At 39.3% G+C, this 18470-nt stretch overlaps 1 protein-coding gene across 3 annotated transcripts in view; it reads left to right on the forward strand.

The window, feature by feature from the left end:
• LOC149243640 (protein CLT2, chloroplastic-like) overlaps positions 1–15305 on the forward strand; it is a 128078-nt gene extending 112773 nt beyond the window's left edge. For 2 of the 3 annotated variants that reach the window (XM_089374594.1, XM_089374595.1), the window contains 6 exons: positions 12552–12651; positions 12735–12770; positions 12988–13038; positions 13271–13391; positions 14640–14765; positions 14952–15305. In XM_089374594.1, the coding sequence (XP_089230720.1) occupies positions 12552–12651; positions 12735–12770; positions 12988–13038; positions 13271–13391; positions 14640–14765; positions 14952–15109 (592 nt within the window). In that variant the 3' untranslated portion in view covers positions 15110–15305. The remainder of the gene's footprint in view (positions 1–12551; positions 12652–12734; positions 12771–12987; positions 13039–13270; positions 13392–14639; positions 14766–14951) is intronic. The other variant, XM_089374593.1, reaches the window with a different exon arrangement.
• Positions 15306–18470: the final 3165 nt, after the last annotated feature.

Below are 18470 nucleotides of genomic sequence, written 5' to 3' on the forward strand. Positions count from 1 at the left end.
AACTCTTTCTTTATTCTTGGAATCTGGGATGCACTTTTGATAAGATACTTTTTCATCTTTTGGGTTGCAGGAAAGTGCATCGGCATAGCTTTTTGCACTATTCTTAGTGCTTGAGGATTCTCCCTTGAAACCTATTCCAGACTTATCATGTTGAGGTTTTTGATTTTTCAGAATAGTATCAAGTATTTGAGAGCTTTTACAACCCTTTTTAATTTGCTCCAACTCCTTTCTCAGAGATACTACTTCGGCCTCACGTTCTTCACAAGTCTCTTCTTTTTCCTTAAGCTTTGTTTCCAAGAGTTCTTCTCTCCTTCTTATTTCCTCGTTTTCCACTTTGAGAGAGATAATTTTGTTCCGCAGTTTCTCGTTCTCTTCAATGGCACTTATTAACAGTTCATCCACATTTCCTTCTGGCCCCGAGTCATCATCATCTGTGAGTGCCATGAATAATGCTTCTTGGCTTTCATCATGATCGCTTTCCTCATCTGATTTCTTTTTGATGACCATAAACTCATCCTCATCAGACTCACCTTGCTTGGAGAGAAGGTTTTTCTTAGTGAACCCTTTCTTTTTGTATGTCATTCTTTTAGAATTTCTTTCATCATCACTGTCTTGTTTATGAGGACATTTTGCTGCATAATGACCTATTTTACCACATTTAAAACAGATAAGAGGATACTTGCCTTTAAGCTTAGATCCTCTCTTCATCTTTCGTACATATTGAACCAATTCGGATTCCACATCTGACTCATCACTACAATCATTCCTTTCTTTCCCTTTCTTTGACTTTGAGGCCTTGAATGCTGCATCTTTGGAGCTAGGTCCACCTTTCCTCATTTCATAGGCAGTGAGAATTCCATGGAGTTCATCCATTTTGAGGGTGTCAAGATCCTTTGATTCTTCTATAGCACTTATTTTGGAGTCAAATCTGTCTGGAAGGGACCTTAATACCTTTTGTACAATAGTACTTTCTTCAACCTTTTCGTCCAATCCTTTCAGGGAATTTACCACTTCAGCTACTCGGAGGAGGTATGCTGCAATATCTTCTTCCTCTTCCATCTTCAAACTTTCAAATTGTCTTCTGTGAGTTTGAAGCTTTGCCTTTTTGACTTTTGAATCTCCATCGTACAAGCTAACTAGCTTCTCCCACATTTCTCTGGCAGAGTTACAGTGCATGATTTTTGTAAACTCGGAATCAGTGATTCCACTAGTGATAGAGTTCATGGCTTTTGCATTTGCAATGTAGGCTTTCCTCTCGTCTTGGTCTGTTGGAAGAGTGGAAGTCGCTCGGTATTCAGTTTGACAAAAATGCCAGACTTCAGGTCCAAGGGACATTAAATAGTAAGTCATTCTTTTCTTCCAAAACCCAAAGTTAGTTCCATCAAACAGAGGAGATTTTCTTGATGCTTCATGATTTCTCATCATGGTTGCTGATCCTTCTTCAAGCTGTTAGGCTAGAATGAAGAAGCCTGCTCTGATACCAATTGTTGGAAATACTGAGAGGGGGGTGAATCAGTAGTTATTTTTCTCACTATTGTTTTACTAGTTAAAACATATATGTTCAGAACACAAAATGAACAACAGGAATAAATGCTTTTATTAATATAACTGTGCAGTAAAATAAATACAATAAATAGATTGTCACAATTGGTTGCCAAGCTCCAACTTGGACTTTGGTGAGGCTCCAACCTCCTGAGCACCAACTCTATTTTGCCAAGACACCAATCTTGGACTTAGGAGCACCAACTCCCAAGGACTTCAATCCTGTTCTATTCTGAGGCTCCAACCTCTTTGGTATACACTGGTGTGCTGTTGTGCTCTTTTCAGCTTCCACTGCTTCTGCTGCCCCCTTTTCTTCTGCTGCTTCCACTATCTCATGCTCAAGTTATGCCATCCACCAAACGACTCATTCAGTTCTCTGTTTTTGCTGTTTTTATATGCTCCATCCCCCTGTCCATTCGTTTCCTCTTACATGCTGACTCTTTGGCTTCCTTCGCACTTGATCGCTTGACACTTCGGCTTCCATTCCTTTGCTTCTTCTGTCTTACAGGCTTTATCGGAAGCGTTCTTTAGGCCGAAAGCCTTTTATAACCATGGACTTACTAGGAATCGAAGCCACCTTTTATCGGTGCTTTATAATCAACCATTGGAAGCCATTAACCGAGCCTCTAATCAACCATCACCGAGCGCTTTAATCAACCCGCCACACTTATAGACATATATGGAATTACCATAAAACCCCTCATGGCCATATGTAACCATATAATATCAATACACAGAACTAGCATAAAAACCACTTAACTCAATGTACGCGGATCTCAAGGATTATATGGCTGCTTTCATAAATTCGGCGGGTCCGGATTTCGCAACCATAACAAAACTGTTAAGGCCTGACCTCCGATGAGGTGCGGACCCGATATGGCTTTAGACTCCCTTTAATATTGTTTCCGGTCCGATGAACATCGACGTTCGCCGTAAACAATAGAACAGCCTCTTCCGATGCGACGGACCCGACACCCTTTTATGATCCAGCCTATTCAAATTTCGGCTCCGTCAATTCGGCGAGTTCACCTCAGCGACTTTGTAATACAAAGGGTCTGCGGACCCGACACTCCTTTAAGCTCCCTTCTAAAGAGATTTCGGGTCCGGCCTATCGACAGTTCCCTATCGGCAGATTTGCAATGTAATGGGTCTGCGGACCCGATACTCCTTTAAGCTCCCTTCTAAAGAGATTTCGGGTCCGGCCTATCGGCAGTTCCCTATCGGCAAATTTGCAATGTAATGGGTCTTCGGACCCGATGCTCCTTTAGGCTCTGTTTTATAATATTTCGGCTCCAGGTTATCGGCGATGTCACATATCGCATCCCCCGATCCTTCCGACACGATCGCTCTGATATGCCGATTGCCGATTAGATCTCCGCCGTCCATTATTCCTTCAGATCGGACGGTCAGCGCTAAATCGCATATCGCGTCCACTCTCACCCCTAAGGGTTCCGATACGATATCGCTGCTATTTGCCTCCACTCCCGATAATCGTTAATACATGCATATGTGGGTTTTCATTGCCCGAACAATCGCCCGATAGTATTAATGAAAGCATATATGGCTCAACAGCTCCCGATAATGTTGTCTGAGGCATATATGGCTCTGTTTGCTTCACTTGCTCCTCCGATGGCTCCTCTTGCTCCTGTAGCTCCTCCGATGGCTCCTCTTGCTCTGACACTCCTTCTATATGGCTCCTCTTGCTCTGGCACTCCTCCGATATATGTGGCTCCTCTGGCTTGGTCCGCTCCTCTTGGCTCCTTTTGCTCCTCTTGGCTCCGATATGCTCTGTCTCCTCCTCTTGAATATTGCCATATTGACATCAATGACAATCTGTGTCCAACATAACCAATTGAAAATTAAAGGAAATACTGATTCACCCCCCTTTTAGTATTTCCAATAGTGTGAAATCCATTAGAGGAGGACGTTTTGAATTCCATCTGGATAGAACTCTTCCTTAGTGTCTCCTCTAGTGATCTTCAAGTTTTGGCAATTTTTCTATGGTGGAATCTCGGGAAATGTGATGCCCTAGCTTTCACACCAATAGGGAACCCTAGAAGCTAATCCTTCAACTTGGGGATTCTTTGAAGGCATGTGCTATAGTACTTGTTGAAGTAAACCTTACATTGCCTTCTCTTGTCTCCCTTGACCTTGGATGCACTCATATCTTGTCATATATCTCAGCCCTAATTCTCAAGTAGCCATCTTTCAAAGGGGTTTTTCGTGGAAGGTCTTACTAGCTTCTCCCAAAGCTCATACTTTTGTTGAACCCTTCCATTGAATGAGCCACTTTCCCTCACTTTAAACCTACCATAGATATTCATCTATCACAAGTGAGTGCTACCGGGACTCCTCCTGTCGGTGAAAATTTGAGAAGAGTGGTGATAGTGGGCCTCTTCTAGCTTTTGCCTATTTACAAGGTTTGCTAGTTTGTGCAACAACATTTTTGGTGCCATTGTAATGGACATGAGATGTGTGTCTTCTTCCTATATGACATCATTGATATATCATTTTGGCGACTCCATTGGAAGAATAAAGCCCTAGTTCTTCATTGAACTTCGAAGAATTCTTGTAGGGTGAAACAAACATCTATCAAGGTACTTTTGAATTCACCCTAGCGACTCCTACATAATTGACATGTGTAAACTAGTAGTTATCTTTCCTTGATGAAATCCCTGCCTTTGACATCGTTGGCATCCATGGACACCCTAATCATGTCACCTGGACTACCATATGTGGGGTGGCCAAATTTGATGGTGATTCGCTTTGTGCAATTAATCATGTGGCAACATTTGCTACATATGCCTCAAATGCTGAGGTGGTTCATCATGATGTCCTTATAATGTTGTTCATGAGATCCCTCCATGGTCATCATTTATGGTTATATACTTGCAAGCCTAGGAGCATCTCATCATTTGAAGCCTTCTTTGATAACTTTCTCGAGCATTTCCAAGCTAAGGAACATGCTTGCCAAGCATTAGATATTCAAGAGGAAGCCTTCATTGAGCATAAGGAAGATCTTGGGAAAGCTGACCCCACTTTCCCCTCGGAAATTGACATTAGTGATTACTTGCATATTAAGGAAGGGAAGTGGGAGATTGATAATCATCACTTTGACAAAGACCCTATTTATGATAATGATGATGATACTGATAGGACATTTGTCTTCCTGTATTCCTCATATCATCAAAACGAGGTAACCATTTCCTAGCCATACGTTGGGAATGGTGGACCTACGATTGTGTTCCCTTTTCGATATAATCCTCATGATGGGTATCATAGTCATTGTAATCTTCCTTTCCAATTGCTCCCTTTTCCTTCTCACCATAATCTTATGGTAACCATGAAGCATGACACCTTTACGAAGGACGAGGAGTGTAGGTTTTAACCTCGTACAAAAATTACCTGCATACGAATTCTAAGAACAGAAAATAAACAATGCGAGAGCATAACAAATAAAACACATATACACAGAGATTTTACCCTGGATCCAAAAACTGGGACTACCAGCTTGATTTTTCATTTTGTTCCTTTCAATGTTACAATACATATATAGACATGCCGAAGCATCCAATACCATGGACTGAAAAACCATCACGCCCAAAACAATGTGTTTAAACCATGCACAAAACCATAGGTAGGTTCGTCTCACCTAATATAGGGAGGCTAGTCGTGGAAAGAATATAACACAACCCAACATGGAGGATGATATGCCTGAGGTGGCCCTTCATCAGAGGTTTATGGACTTGATTATGGATATCTCTATCTTTTCGATGGAAGAGAGGATCCAATGGTTTAAGTTGCATTCCCCTTTTCTCTCCTCATCCATGATCCCTATCACTTGGCCATTTTATTCTCTCGCCTCCCACCCTTGTGATCCTACATATGACTCTTTCTATCTTTGCTTTGGGATTTATTGCATGAGTAATCATAGGGGCAAGTGTTCTCATATTGATCTACTAATATGTTGGTTGCATTGGCTGTATGACTATACTTAGCATTTGCATACTATGACCATGCATAGTAGAGTAGGATGCATTACATATTGCCTTTTGCATTAACATTTAATATCATGTCATGTTCTCATGCTAAATTAGATGCATTTAGATTAGACTTGCATTTTAGTCTTTAGAGTATATTTTATATCCTGTTTGGTTTATTATTATTTGATGAAAGCATAGGCGATCAAAGTATGCCCTGGACACATTCTTCCTTTGTTTGTTCGTCTGTGATGTGCATGTAATAGCTCTGTGGTTCCAAAGGATTGCTGGTGTTCTCATGACCTCCTCGTTTGAGTATATGGTTTGTGCACTCTACTGAGAGCTCATGTCCCAGTTGGAGCCAGATGTTACCCACCACCAGTGGGTGACCCCTATAGGAGAAATGTTCTCCTAGATTTGCCTTTAACAGACAGCCAACAACCCCTTGTAGCCACTTGATAGCTTTGATGTGCTAATTTTCTTTGCCACGTGAGCCAACCATTATGTACCCTCGCTCATCTGTCATGATCGTATGTTTAAATGTGGGCCATCTGATCCCAAAGGTATGATTTTTCATTATGTAATTTGGTGTTTATACTTGTTTTTCTTGGGCGCACTTGGGCATGGAGTGTTGGGCAATTTGGAAGAAGAAAGGGCTTTGCTTGTACTCTTATTCCTTTACCTCAACTAGGGGGTTAATCCTGTGGGATCTCCTTTATTGGCTCTTAGCTTTAGGAGTGGCACTACATGGGAAACCCTGATTTTGGTTGCGTGGTCACACTTCCTGATACCATATACCTCACTCCCCTGTGCTTATTGCAAACCCTTTTCACATTTTCCCAATCCGGGTCCACATTTGTCCATTGGGTCCACAAGGTGTTAGCCTCCCCTTCCCCTTGTCCACACCTTGGGTTGGGCCTGGAACAATGCCCTAGAGGTTGATGCAGCTAAAAAGAAAGATAAAAGCATAATATGGCCTCATACAACAGGAAATGTACCACAAAGGAAAAACATGGTCGGGACAATAAAATTTAGCATGTGGGAAAAAGCCAAACATGAGCTCTACCCCCTATTATTATGGCCATCTCCCTAGTTCCTAGGGCCCCTTGCATCATTAAGGAACCCATGAATGTCCCAACCCCTAGTGAGCCATGAGTTTCCCCATCTTAAGGAGGTAATCACTACTATATCTTACACATCATGCTCTCATCCCCTTGAGCCCCGAGCAGTAAAATGAAGAAAAATCAATAAAAGGCAAATGGAAAATGAAGAAGGGTGGAAAAACAAGGGCTGGGGTAACTCATGTACCACGATTGCTCCTTCCTTACATTCATACACCCAAGTTGTAGGCCTCCTTTATCATAGCTACCCTTGTACCATGGCATGGGTCTTAGAGCCTTCCCTTTCTTCCCACTTTGTTCCATCATCATTTCACATGACACCTGCCTCTTGATGGGTATACCTTGGACTTGTCATTTCCTTAGAGGTTGAAACCACCTAATAGGGTCCTTCATTAACCTCTTATCCCAAGGAAAGTAACACCTGTGCATGTCTAAAGCCCCAAATTTGGAAGGGAAACCCACTATGAAGTGTCCACTTCTTCCCCTGATTAGCAATATTATTTACTCAATTGCACTAATGAATCATTGTATTGGAAGGTGAGGAGACGCATTGTATCTTATACAGGGTTGTAGGTGGGTTTTCATCTTGGACTTGGCCTCCCTATACGGGATCCAAGCCCTCCAGAGGATCACATTAGCATTTGTAGGGTGAATGTTGAGAGCCATGGGCCTCCATCCATGCAGAGCATTGATTGCCATGCCATGGGCTTCTTCAACACCACTACTTGCTTGTTCGTGCCCCAATTTTACAGAGATGATGATGCACTTGGACCACGTTGGCCAACCGGTTACACATTGCACCCAACACTTGGCAGCTGATCTAGGGCCCAAAGAAGGTTGTGTCTTTCCTAGGGAGACATGGGAGGGCATGTGTCTTTTTCTAGCCCACAATGATGGAGCATCAACTTGATCTTGAGCCACTTGGAGACCCATGAGACCCATTTGAGCTCACAGAGCCCAAATAGGGGTTTGGAGATGTTTTGCAGCATATGGAGGGCACCCACCTCTTCTTCATCATTTTTGAGGTCCTCACTCTCATCCTTAGCACATGAGGCCTCAATGCTGCTACTCTAGGCCTCCACATCAGCCTTGTGTGGGCTTAAGAGGGCTAATTCGACTTTCTTTTTGAGCTATCGTGGTTGGCTTGTAACCATGGGTGGGTTACTTGACATTTTAGGCATTGGAGAGGCTTCATTTTTCGTATTTTAAACTCTTAGTACTTGTATAAATAGGAGAGAGTTGGTCTCCTATCATCATCAATTGGATTTTCGATATCTCTTCTTGAGAATTTCAGACCTCCAATTTGTGGATGGATTTGGATGATTTAGATGCATCTTGATGTTTGGAAAATTTCGCCATCTCTCATGGAGCTTCTTTTTGCCATTGTGATGGATGGATATATTCTTCATTGTCTTGTAAGTGCTATTTAATGCTATATTTCTGATTTTGGTTAATGTCTAATGCATGTAATATTGTCTCATTGTTGTTGATGTGCTCTAATTGATGAAATATTGTCTAAACATTAAAGCTATTGGGAAATTTTGAATGTGTTACTCATAGATGATGAATGAATGAATATTCCTAGGGGATTCTTTGCATATGTATCCTTGAAACTTTATTAACAATTGCCATCAAGGTATAAATATCTAAAAGTGTTGTGTAGCTGCTTCATTAGGGCTAGCGAAGCTGCTTCTAGGTCTCCTTGAAAAGTGAGTTGCTTATCAAGATTATCTTTGACTCCGATTCTCCCAATTGCTAGGCACTATTCTTAAATCCTTGGTGATCACCCTAAACTTGTAAATCATCTTTCTTTCACCTCTTTTCCTCGTCCCTTTAAGGATAAGGAGGCCTCTCTAGGGCTTGGTGCGAAATCCATTAGAGGAGGACGAGTTGAATTCCTTTCGGATAGAACTCTTCCTTAGCGTCTCCCTAGTGATCCTCAAGTTTTGGTGAATTTCCTACGATGGAATCTCCAGAAATTTGATGCCTTAGCTTTCACATCAAGAGGGAACCCTAGAAGCTACTCCTTCAACTTGAGGATTCTTTGAAGGCATCTGTTTTAGTACTTGTTGAAGTAAATCTTATATTGCCTTTTGTCTTGTCTCCCCTGACCTTGGATGCACTCATATCTCGTCATATATCTCAACCCTAGGTCTCGGGTAGCCATCTTTCAAAGGGGTTTTTCGTGGAAGGTCTTACTAGCTTCTCCCAAAGCTCATAATTTTGTTGAACCCTTCCATCGAATGAGCCTCTTTCCCTCACTTCAAACCTTACATAGATATTCATCTATCACAAGTGATTGCTATCGGGACTTCTCCCGTCGGTGAAAATCCGAGAAGAGTAGGGGACTTAGGGTGTGGTGACAGTGGGCCTCTGTCCTAGGTGTTGTTGTGCTCTCTAACGTTTGCCTATTTACAAGGCGTGCTAGTTTGTGCAGTAACATATATCATTAGAAGTAATTACCAGTAGAAGGCATACGAAAAATCAACATCTATCACCCATATTACTTGTATTGTCTCTCAACCGCCCTCTGTTTTACTAAGCCAAATTTGTAGTAGACCTGTTTCTACGAGTATTGTAATGGTGCATGTAAGGTTGCTGGTCAAACCTTGACATATCACTGTACTATCATATTGAACACTTCAGGATGGTAAGATACAATGCTCTGATACCATTGTAACAAAAACCTGTGTTTTTTTAGGTTTTCTGTTTGAATGTGTTTTTAGAAGAGAGATATATGTAGAAGATTTGTTTGGGAATGATAGTACTTGCAGCAATGAAATAACTCAGAAAATAACAATATTTAGGAAAATCCCCAAATTGATATAACTCAGATTTATTTTTAGAGTTGGGATTACAATATATGATCAAAATGAACAATACCCAGATAACCAAAATGCTTTAAAAACACAATTCAAACATACCCATTAAATTTGGAAATGCAATGTCTGATTCTGAATTGAAATATGCAAAATCACTGTAGCAGTAGTATTGTAATGAGCTCTAAAATCCTTTTTGATGCTAAAAACATCCTCAAATATGCTCTAGACTATAGATATCAAACCAACAATGAAGCCAAACTGTGATCTCTGTGTGAAATCACCAAGATATTCTCCATATTATATCTCTTAATAATGTAGAGAATGTCCCTTGCAAGGGATTTTGTCCTTACAAACCAAGAAGTAATCTCCTCCAGAAAATTGCAATATCAAATATCAAAACCAAACTATCGAATGAATTGCACAAATTTTCTTTTATAACTCTCCCAAGAAGTTCGACCCTCTTCATCAAGCCATGTGGGACTAAATAAAATTACTTTGTCTCCGTATTAATGGCCTTTTTTAAAATTTAAATAAAACATCTTTCACTTTATAACTGGACCCTATAGACCCTTCATTAAAAATATTAAAATAACGATAAAGTTAAATCTTTGATTTAACTTTTTTAATTAGTAACTTATCATTATTTTATTTAAAACCACTGGACTATATAAAATGCTCAGGTAGTCATCAAAACTGAACCCATCGACAATACTAAAATTAGTAACCCTGCCAACTGACTCAGTCAGTGCTCAAAACTGACTTACTAAAAACAGTAAGTATTGGAAAACTATCCCAAAATCATTCCAAAAAAAATGCATCTTGCTCATAATCCTGATGAGATCTCAACTGACCATCAAAGACTGCCAAACTGGTGGATTAATTGCCTCCAAGGTTCCCTAACTCTAACCCAATAGCCCACAGGAACTAGCTGATAGGCTAGAGGATTCCACTGGTTAGGTGGGGGACATTATAGGCTCGCAAACAAGATGACAAAGACACCAAAAAGAAGCGCATGGTCCTTAATGAGTCAAAGTAGCTGGAAACACGTCGATAAATTTCAGTCTAGGCACAAATACATTTGACAAAAACGGAAAAACCTAGCAAAGATTGCAAGAGATGTAGACCAACCAAGTAAGCAATTCCAAATTTTTGTTGAAGTTCATTTGGTTAAAATTCAAAATATAAATACTTGATTTTTTAGTTAAACTCACAATCTAATTTGTTGAACTAACTGTCTTTACAGTGCATTGGTGGGAGTCATTTGGCAACCAATGTCCTCCATTGCAAAAGTTTGCAGTTAGAGTCCTAAGTCAAATTTGTAGTGCTTTTGGGTGTGAGCGCAATTGGTCTATCTTTTAACAGATTCACATGAAGATAGATCATTTGGAACAAAAATGGTTAAATGATCTCATCTTAGCACAATACAACCTGTGACTAAGATTCCCATGTGTTGGATGATATTGATCCAACTCCAGAATAGGTAAAGGAATCTCACCCTGCAGAGTTTGAGGTTGATATTGATATTGATGCGATGGAGTTGGGGGGTGGGGTGACTGATCCCATTGCACATCCAGTAGTTAGACTAGGAGCTGAGGTAAGTGAAGCACCAAGCATGGCACATACAAGCACTAGTCGTGTAACTTAGTTAACTCATGCTTCTGCTAGTACTACTACTACTGCTGAGGTTGCAGGTGTCCTAGAGGAGTCTTAGGAGTCTGAGCCAGATGATGTTTTTGTAGCTCTTTCTGATGATCCCATTTCTGGCAGTGGTGATGAGTGTGATTAGTGATCATGTTGATCAGTGATTTGTAGTAGGCCAGTAGCTTGTAACATGGCTTTTGAACTCTAGAGGCCATTTAGAGCCTCATTGATTATGTATTTTGTTGTCGATATGTATTACACTTGGTGCCATTTTGATATATTGATCCTTACAAGGTATATAGATGAACAAAAGTGTGCATATTTTTGTCTCGAATGGTTTGGAATCTCAACAATAATTCTTTGCATTAAAATTTAATTATTTTATGTGTTTTTTTGAAAACCAAGCCATTGAATCTGAGTCGATCTGAGTCTGAGTCAAAACCCGAGTTGATAGGTGGCCGAGTCAAAGTCCGAGTCTGAGTTGTAAAACTGCTCTTGAACAGGTTCATTTTGAATCCTTGTTTTACTTGCTTCATTGTTCTGAAGTTTGTTGTTATTGTATGATGTATCCAAAGCACATATCTACATTCTATTTTGTGCCATGTGACCATAGTTTACTATTTCTTGAATTGATGCTTGTTATTGCTGTGAATAAATCTGTTATTTTGAAAAATTGTTATTCCATTATCATGCAAAAGTCTACTTTATCTATGTTTGATTCACAGCTGTATTAAATTTTCACGTTATCTGGCATTAAAGGATATATAACCTTGGATTGAACTCCTGGGCACTTACCCCAGATCTGAGGATGGTACCCATTGTAAATCCAGTGGCATAGACTCAGTGTGTGATCCTGTAGGAATTGAACTAGGGAACTGCACAGTGCATTGGATTACCAGCAACATCCTGGTAACAGCGGCACCACCCAATTGTGCCAACCATTAGAGAATGTTCAAGATCTACAGCATAATAATATATCTAAGAAGAAAATACAAGTAGAAGATCAACTGTCCAATGATCTTGTCAGAATCATCTAGGAGATTATAAGTTATAGTCTTTGTGAAATGATTAGTAGAAAACTCAAAAGTTAATATAACTAAATGAGATGGTGGTAATGAAAGTGAGAGTTGTCAGGCACTGTACTGACATCAGTCAAAGCTGCCATTAATAAAATCATCTCAACATTCTCAATCTGGTATTCCAAAATCTTACATCCTGAATCTGTAGGATGATGCCCGAATGTTACGTAGGTTTTGATATGAGGTGTGTATCGCTCTTGGATTTTTTGAGAGCCTTGGGAAAGGGTAACTGCAGTTATGCTTGTGTTATAACCAACTTGCTTGTTAGTATTTGTTTTGTATTCTGAAATCATTTGATCAATCAAAATATTTTTTTTTGTGAATTCTGATTCTCTAAAAAGTTGACATTTTTCTTGTTCTCCCCAGTGGAGCTAGTACAGGTCAATTATTGGAGAATGCAGGAATATTTTGGCCACTTTTGATGATAGCTTCATCCTCATTTCAAGCTGGCGCCTCAATTTTGAAGGTTACTGTCTTTCCAAATATCTTCTGATATAGTCCAAGGATTAAAGAAAGCAATTCTAACAGTCTTGATTGCATTTCTCACAGGAGTCAGTTTTCCTTGATGCAGCCAAGCGTCTAAAAGTATGTATGCTGCTGGCCTGGTAATGGATGCTGCTAGTGTTGCCATGTTTTATTGTTTGAGATATTAGTTTTATAACTATCATCTATGGGTGCCATTACAAATGTCCTTAGTTAACTTACTGTTGCCCCATTGCATTCTCTAGCACAAAGATGTTGCAAAAGTTATTCAGGAATCTATTGGCTAGTTTTTAATAGCAACGTTGTAAACTTATTGCAGGCAGGATCAGTGGACCTATTTGTTGTTAATTCTTTTGGATCGGGCTTCCAGGTAATCCGCATTAATTAATGATTTAAACTTTAAAGTCATGTTTGGTTGCACTTAAATTCTATATACACTTAGTGCTATACACAATCAGCCATAACATAGATGTATTAAATTGTAGTAATTGGATAAGACTTTAAACTCCTTGATTGTTTCCTGTCTAGAGATTTCCATTATAAGTTGAAAGTCTATTAAATCAAGACTGTTCTTTTGGTTGAGTGTTATTTCCTTCTTGTAGGCTCTATTTGTACTGCTGCTACTTCCTTTTCTATCAAAATTAAAGGGAATTCCATTCAGTCAGCTTCCAAGCTATTTTAGAGATGGAGCAGCTTGTTTCATAAATATGGGATCTGTCTCAGGTGAGCTATGGTCTTTTGGTTGTTCTTTTGTCTTATTATTACTCGTCGATAAATCTTTATCATTGAGTTGCTGCCGACATTTTCTTTCCCTTTTGAATCTGCAATATCAAGGAACCTACCTAGCATGCACAAAGGACAATAACAAGCAGATTATAAAGTTTTGTCCAAACCTTGTATAGACCTAAAAGACCTACCTCAGTATAAGCTGCCGGTATAATATCGAAGTCCCGAAATGATATTTTTATTATGTGCTCACATCTTTTTTGTTTTCATGTTGCTATAGAAAAATTGTATTTCAACAACACAAATCTATTAAATTTGTAATACTTCACAATCATATTTATCCACAGATTAATATACACGGAAAGCAGAAGGAACTCGATACCGTTCTTTGTTATAAAAGAGTATTCCATCACAGTGCTTAAAAGGTTTCTGAATTCTATTCATAATGTAATATTGGGTTTCAAACCCATTGTTGGTACGAACATCATTAATCATTCTAATATGGTGTTTTGGCTCCGTGGAAACAACTAGCCAAAAGGAAGGTAGAAACGTGCTATTGCACATAGAATATTTTTGTGAAATCCAAGAATGATTTTTCTGTCACTGAGCTCATCTAATTAAGAGGATCCTTGCTTGAGGATGGTAACAAGAACCAAACAACGGACTCCATATTATTGTTAACATCATCACTGAATAGGGTTCTAAATACCCAAGGGATTATGTGTCGGATGGTTCCTTATTTGTTCGTTACGAGAAGAACTTGTGTATCATTTACCACCCTATGCCATTCACTGAGTACCCCTATGTACGAATGGAATCGAGGTACTTCTGTTTGTTATTTGATATGTAACATTTTAGACTTTTGCATCTTTTTATTTATTCTTTTTTTCTTTCCAAATAGTTACCCCCCTGCATTCAGGATTTAATCTGCTCTATTGTTTTAAAGAGTGCCTAGCTTTTTGATGGTCTGATGAATGAGTGTTTGCATTGTTTGGATAATTTTTCTTTTCATTGTTGATACAAGTCCTGATAACTGTTTTAATTTCCATTTTCTCTAATATCGGGACTAGTCTATCGAACTAGGATTTTACAAAGTAACCAGCAATTGAAATGAAATTTACAACTGTGGAGTGGGGATTTCTTTTAGCATTCTTAGTGCTTTTTGTTGATTGGTAGCATACTTATAACATTTTTTTAATATTGGTGCAACATCATTAACTTGAACGATTTGCACATGCCTTTCAGAATGTGCAGGAGCTCCTCTGTTGCCATTGCTTTTTATCATAATGAACATGTGTTTCAACATTTCTCTACTTCGCCTAGTCAAGATGTCCTCAGCAGTGGTCGCTTCTCTTTCGATAACACTTGCAGGTAAAACTTGTGCAGCATATCCCACTATTTCATCTCAGATTCTTAAGGAAACTAGACAATGGTTTCCTTTTATGTCTAATTTATGTTATGCATAAGGCTTTTCGTAGGTTCTAAAACCATAGTGCCATTCATAGGTTCTAGACAACAATTTTACCTAACATTGTGTTTGTTTTGGCGTGTTTGCAGTGCCTCTATCAATTTTTGTGTTCAAACTTCCTCTTCCTTATCTTGCTGCAGAGTCCAGATTGACCCCAACATTCATTTTGGGTGCTACAATTCTCGTGCTAGGATTAGTTATATATAATTTTCCTAAAAATACTAGAGATGCTTTTAAAAAGCTATGAAAGACTATGACAAATTATTTGGCCACTTTTCAGTTTGTTCTGCTTGTTCAAAGTTTAAGCTCTCACATGAAATCATATTATATATTTCTATACGAGTTTAAATCTGTAATAGTACTTTTAGATTTCTAATTTTGTGTCCATAATCTCCATGCATTTTTCAATATCAAAGCAAAGAAATTGGCATAACAATCCTGTAGATTGGGGTTTGAGAGTGCCGTACAAGATGCATGATAATGGCACCAAAGAGTAAGAGGCTACAAGAATTTCTCCTTTCTTCCATAACCGAGCTGACTGCAGGAATTGGTATCCTCTAGATACTAAATGAGTTGCTGCCGGTTTAGTTCCATTTGCAGTCTGTCAATTGCAGATGATTTGGAGTCTTCATTTAATATATGAAAATTGCAGTTGATAAAATGCATTTTTACAAATTTGGAAATAAATGGAATTTCAATTCATGGGACTATGGCCTTATGAAAAGTTTAAGTAATTTGCTGGTGAGAATTCATGCCAGCTCATGATTTATCTAAACCATAGTGAAATTAACATGTACAAATGCATGCCTTCAACCATGCACCCCCCACTCTCTTGGGCGATTGAACGTGTCCATGTGCTGTTGAAGAATTTAGGGCACCTAGGTTATAGTGAGATTCTTCTGACGATGATAACTATTTGTGAGGTACTTTTTACTTTTTCTTATTAGCACAATCTTCTCTTATTATTATTAGAGTATGTTCTTCTTACTTCATCAAACAATTACCAAAACAAAAGAGGCAAGAACACAAGATGTTGGCTCTCAGCCAGGGCAAAACCTCTCTCCTAGAGAGGAAAACCCTTCTGCATTTTTACAAATGGGGAAATAAATGGAATTTCAATTTATGGGACTATGGCCTTATGAGAAGTTTAAGTAATTTGCAGGTGAGAATTCATGCCAGCTCACGATTTATCTAAACCATAGTGAAATTAACATGTACGAATGCATGCCTTCAACCATGCACCCCCCACTCTCTTGGGGGATTGAACATGTCCATGTGCTGTTGAAGAATCTAGGGCATCTGGGTTATAGTGAGATTCTTATGACGATGATAACTATTTGTGAGGTACTTTTTACTTTTTCTTATTAGCACAATCTTCTCTTATTATTATTAGAGTATGTTTTTCTTACTTCATCAAACAATTACCAAAAAAAAGGAGACAAGAACACAAGATGTTGGCTCTCAGCGAGGGGAAAACGTCTCTCCTAGAGAGGAAAACTCTTCTGCAAATTTCTCTTATTGAAGCTTTAATTGACAAATGCCAAACCCTAGACCCTTGACAAGAAGATCCTCCAAGCACAAGTCAAGCCTTTCCCTTTGATCCAAGATTATTTCTTCTTGCAGCACTTCAATCTCCTTCTTCATCCTTCTTGCACTAAAGACTTTACTGCAGCAACCCTATTCATGCATACCCTAGAAGAGACATTCTTCTTCTCTTCCTTCACTTGAAATGGAGGCTTCATTAATCAAGGAGAAGACCTTGTTACTAACCCAACCGAGCTCTCTTTTCCTTACTATGGTTGCAGATCTGGAACAACAACAGTATGTCTCCCTTTTCTTCGCACATGTGGAGGATACCTTCAAGAATTGCAGTTTTGCATGCTCTCTTTCTTTCACTTGAGTAGTCTCTTCCTTCGCTGGAGTGAGAGGCCTACTTAGTACTTTTTGCTAGCCCAAACAAGCCTCTTCGCATGACTGTAATAGCAGGTCTGAAATTGCAGCAGAATGAACCTCTTCTTCCTCGCACGTGTGACTGAAATCAACCTTCCAAACTCGGCCTTCTATCCTTCCTTCTTCACTGAAGTAGAGACACCTTCTCTTGCCTTTCCTCTTCGCTCATTTTAGAGATCACTTATGCATCTATGGTGAGGTCGAATGGCCCTTTGTCCCTCCTATTGGGCCGACTTGTCCTTTAGATTCTGAATTACTTCCTTTTGTTGAGGCCGACATATGGAGGAGGCTTATGACTGTTCTTGGAGGTCATTCTTTGATTCTAATACATAGATTTACAAAGTGTAACATGCCTACATGGGTCTTCAATAATTACATTGACTCTTTGACTTTCCTAGAAGCACTCAAACATGTGCTTGACCTATGCAATGAGCAAGAAACTCGTTTTTGATAATGACAAAAATAAGAATTCTTTTTCTTTTACAAGTACAAAGATCAAAATTACATTTATGAAGATCGAACCTAGTTACACTTTCTTCAACACTCCCTTTTAACTAGGAAGGTATTCATAAATCATTACAAGGTGTTTGGACATTTTCAATCTGAAGAATTCACATAAGAGAAATCGGATTGACAATCCATCTATTGTAGCATCATAGTAACCAACATTGTTTCCACAGCAAGGCCTTGAATTACAACTCCATCTCTAAATGGATCAGGGTGCAATGTTGGTGAGACCAATGACTATAGACATCTTCATCATTGTCTCTCAAGGTACATACCCACCTGGGTGTTCACTGAGTATGACCTTCTAGGACTATTCTCATCTTTGGTTCCTAGCCCTCAAAGAATATTGGTCCTCTTGCCTACCCTTATCTTGGATTCCCTACGCATCCTCAAAGAGCATCGGATGCCAGATGATTACACAATCCTTCATTCTTTCTTCCCAAGTGAAGACAAGAATGTTGTGTCTATCTCTCCCTCTCAACTAGGGAAGATATGCCCATTCCTATAAAGGAATGTACCCAAGCTCCCTCTGACCAAGGACTTTCCCAAGCTCCCTCTTAATCAGGGACTTGTCAGAGCTCCCTTTTAACTAGGGACTCTCCTTTTTCATCAGTGACTTCTTCTTTGTGGGTCCTTCAGCTGCTTGATCACTTTCTTTCCTTGACGTCATGAAATTCAGTCGAGCTTCTTCTTTGTAGGGCATCAGCCATCGAGCACTTTCCTTCTTGGTTCGTCATGTCATTCCTTTCTCCATGGAAAGTGGCCTTCTTGATACATATCTGGAACCTTTGTCATCTGGCTACTTCTTCATCATAATTTTTTAGGAATTTCCATCCACTACATGAGTGCTAGTTGTACTTGTACTTACAACCCTTGTTTCAGCAGCCATGCATGAACCTATCCATATATTATTCAAGAAATCAAAGCATAGCATTAAATCAAATAGTACCTTACGAGATGGCTTTCCATCATGACATCTTGTTGGCTTGAATCATCAACATCTTGCATTTTCACATCTCCAAGGCCTTTCTAGGTGTCAAGGGTCCTTTGATCTTTTCCTTCCTATGTCAGAATTCTCGTGCCTTCTTTCGGGAGATGCCTTCAACAAATCTGTTAGATGTTGATTCCTAGTGTACATGGTGTCCTTTTAT

The sequence above is a fragment of the Pinus tabuliformis genome, chromosome 8 (assembly GCF_031772625.1).
Source record: "Pinus tabuliformis cultivar Carrire ecotype Pingquan chromosome 8, CPIR1, whole genome shotgun sequence".
Classification (NCBI taxonomy): Eukaryota; Viridiplantae; Streptophyta; class Pinopsida; order Pinales; family Pinaceae; genus Pinus; species Pinus tabuliformis.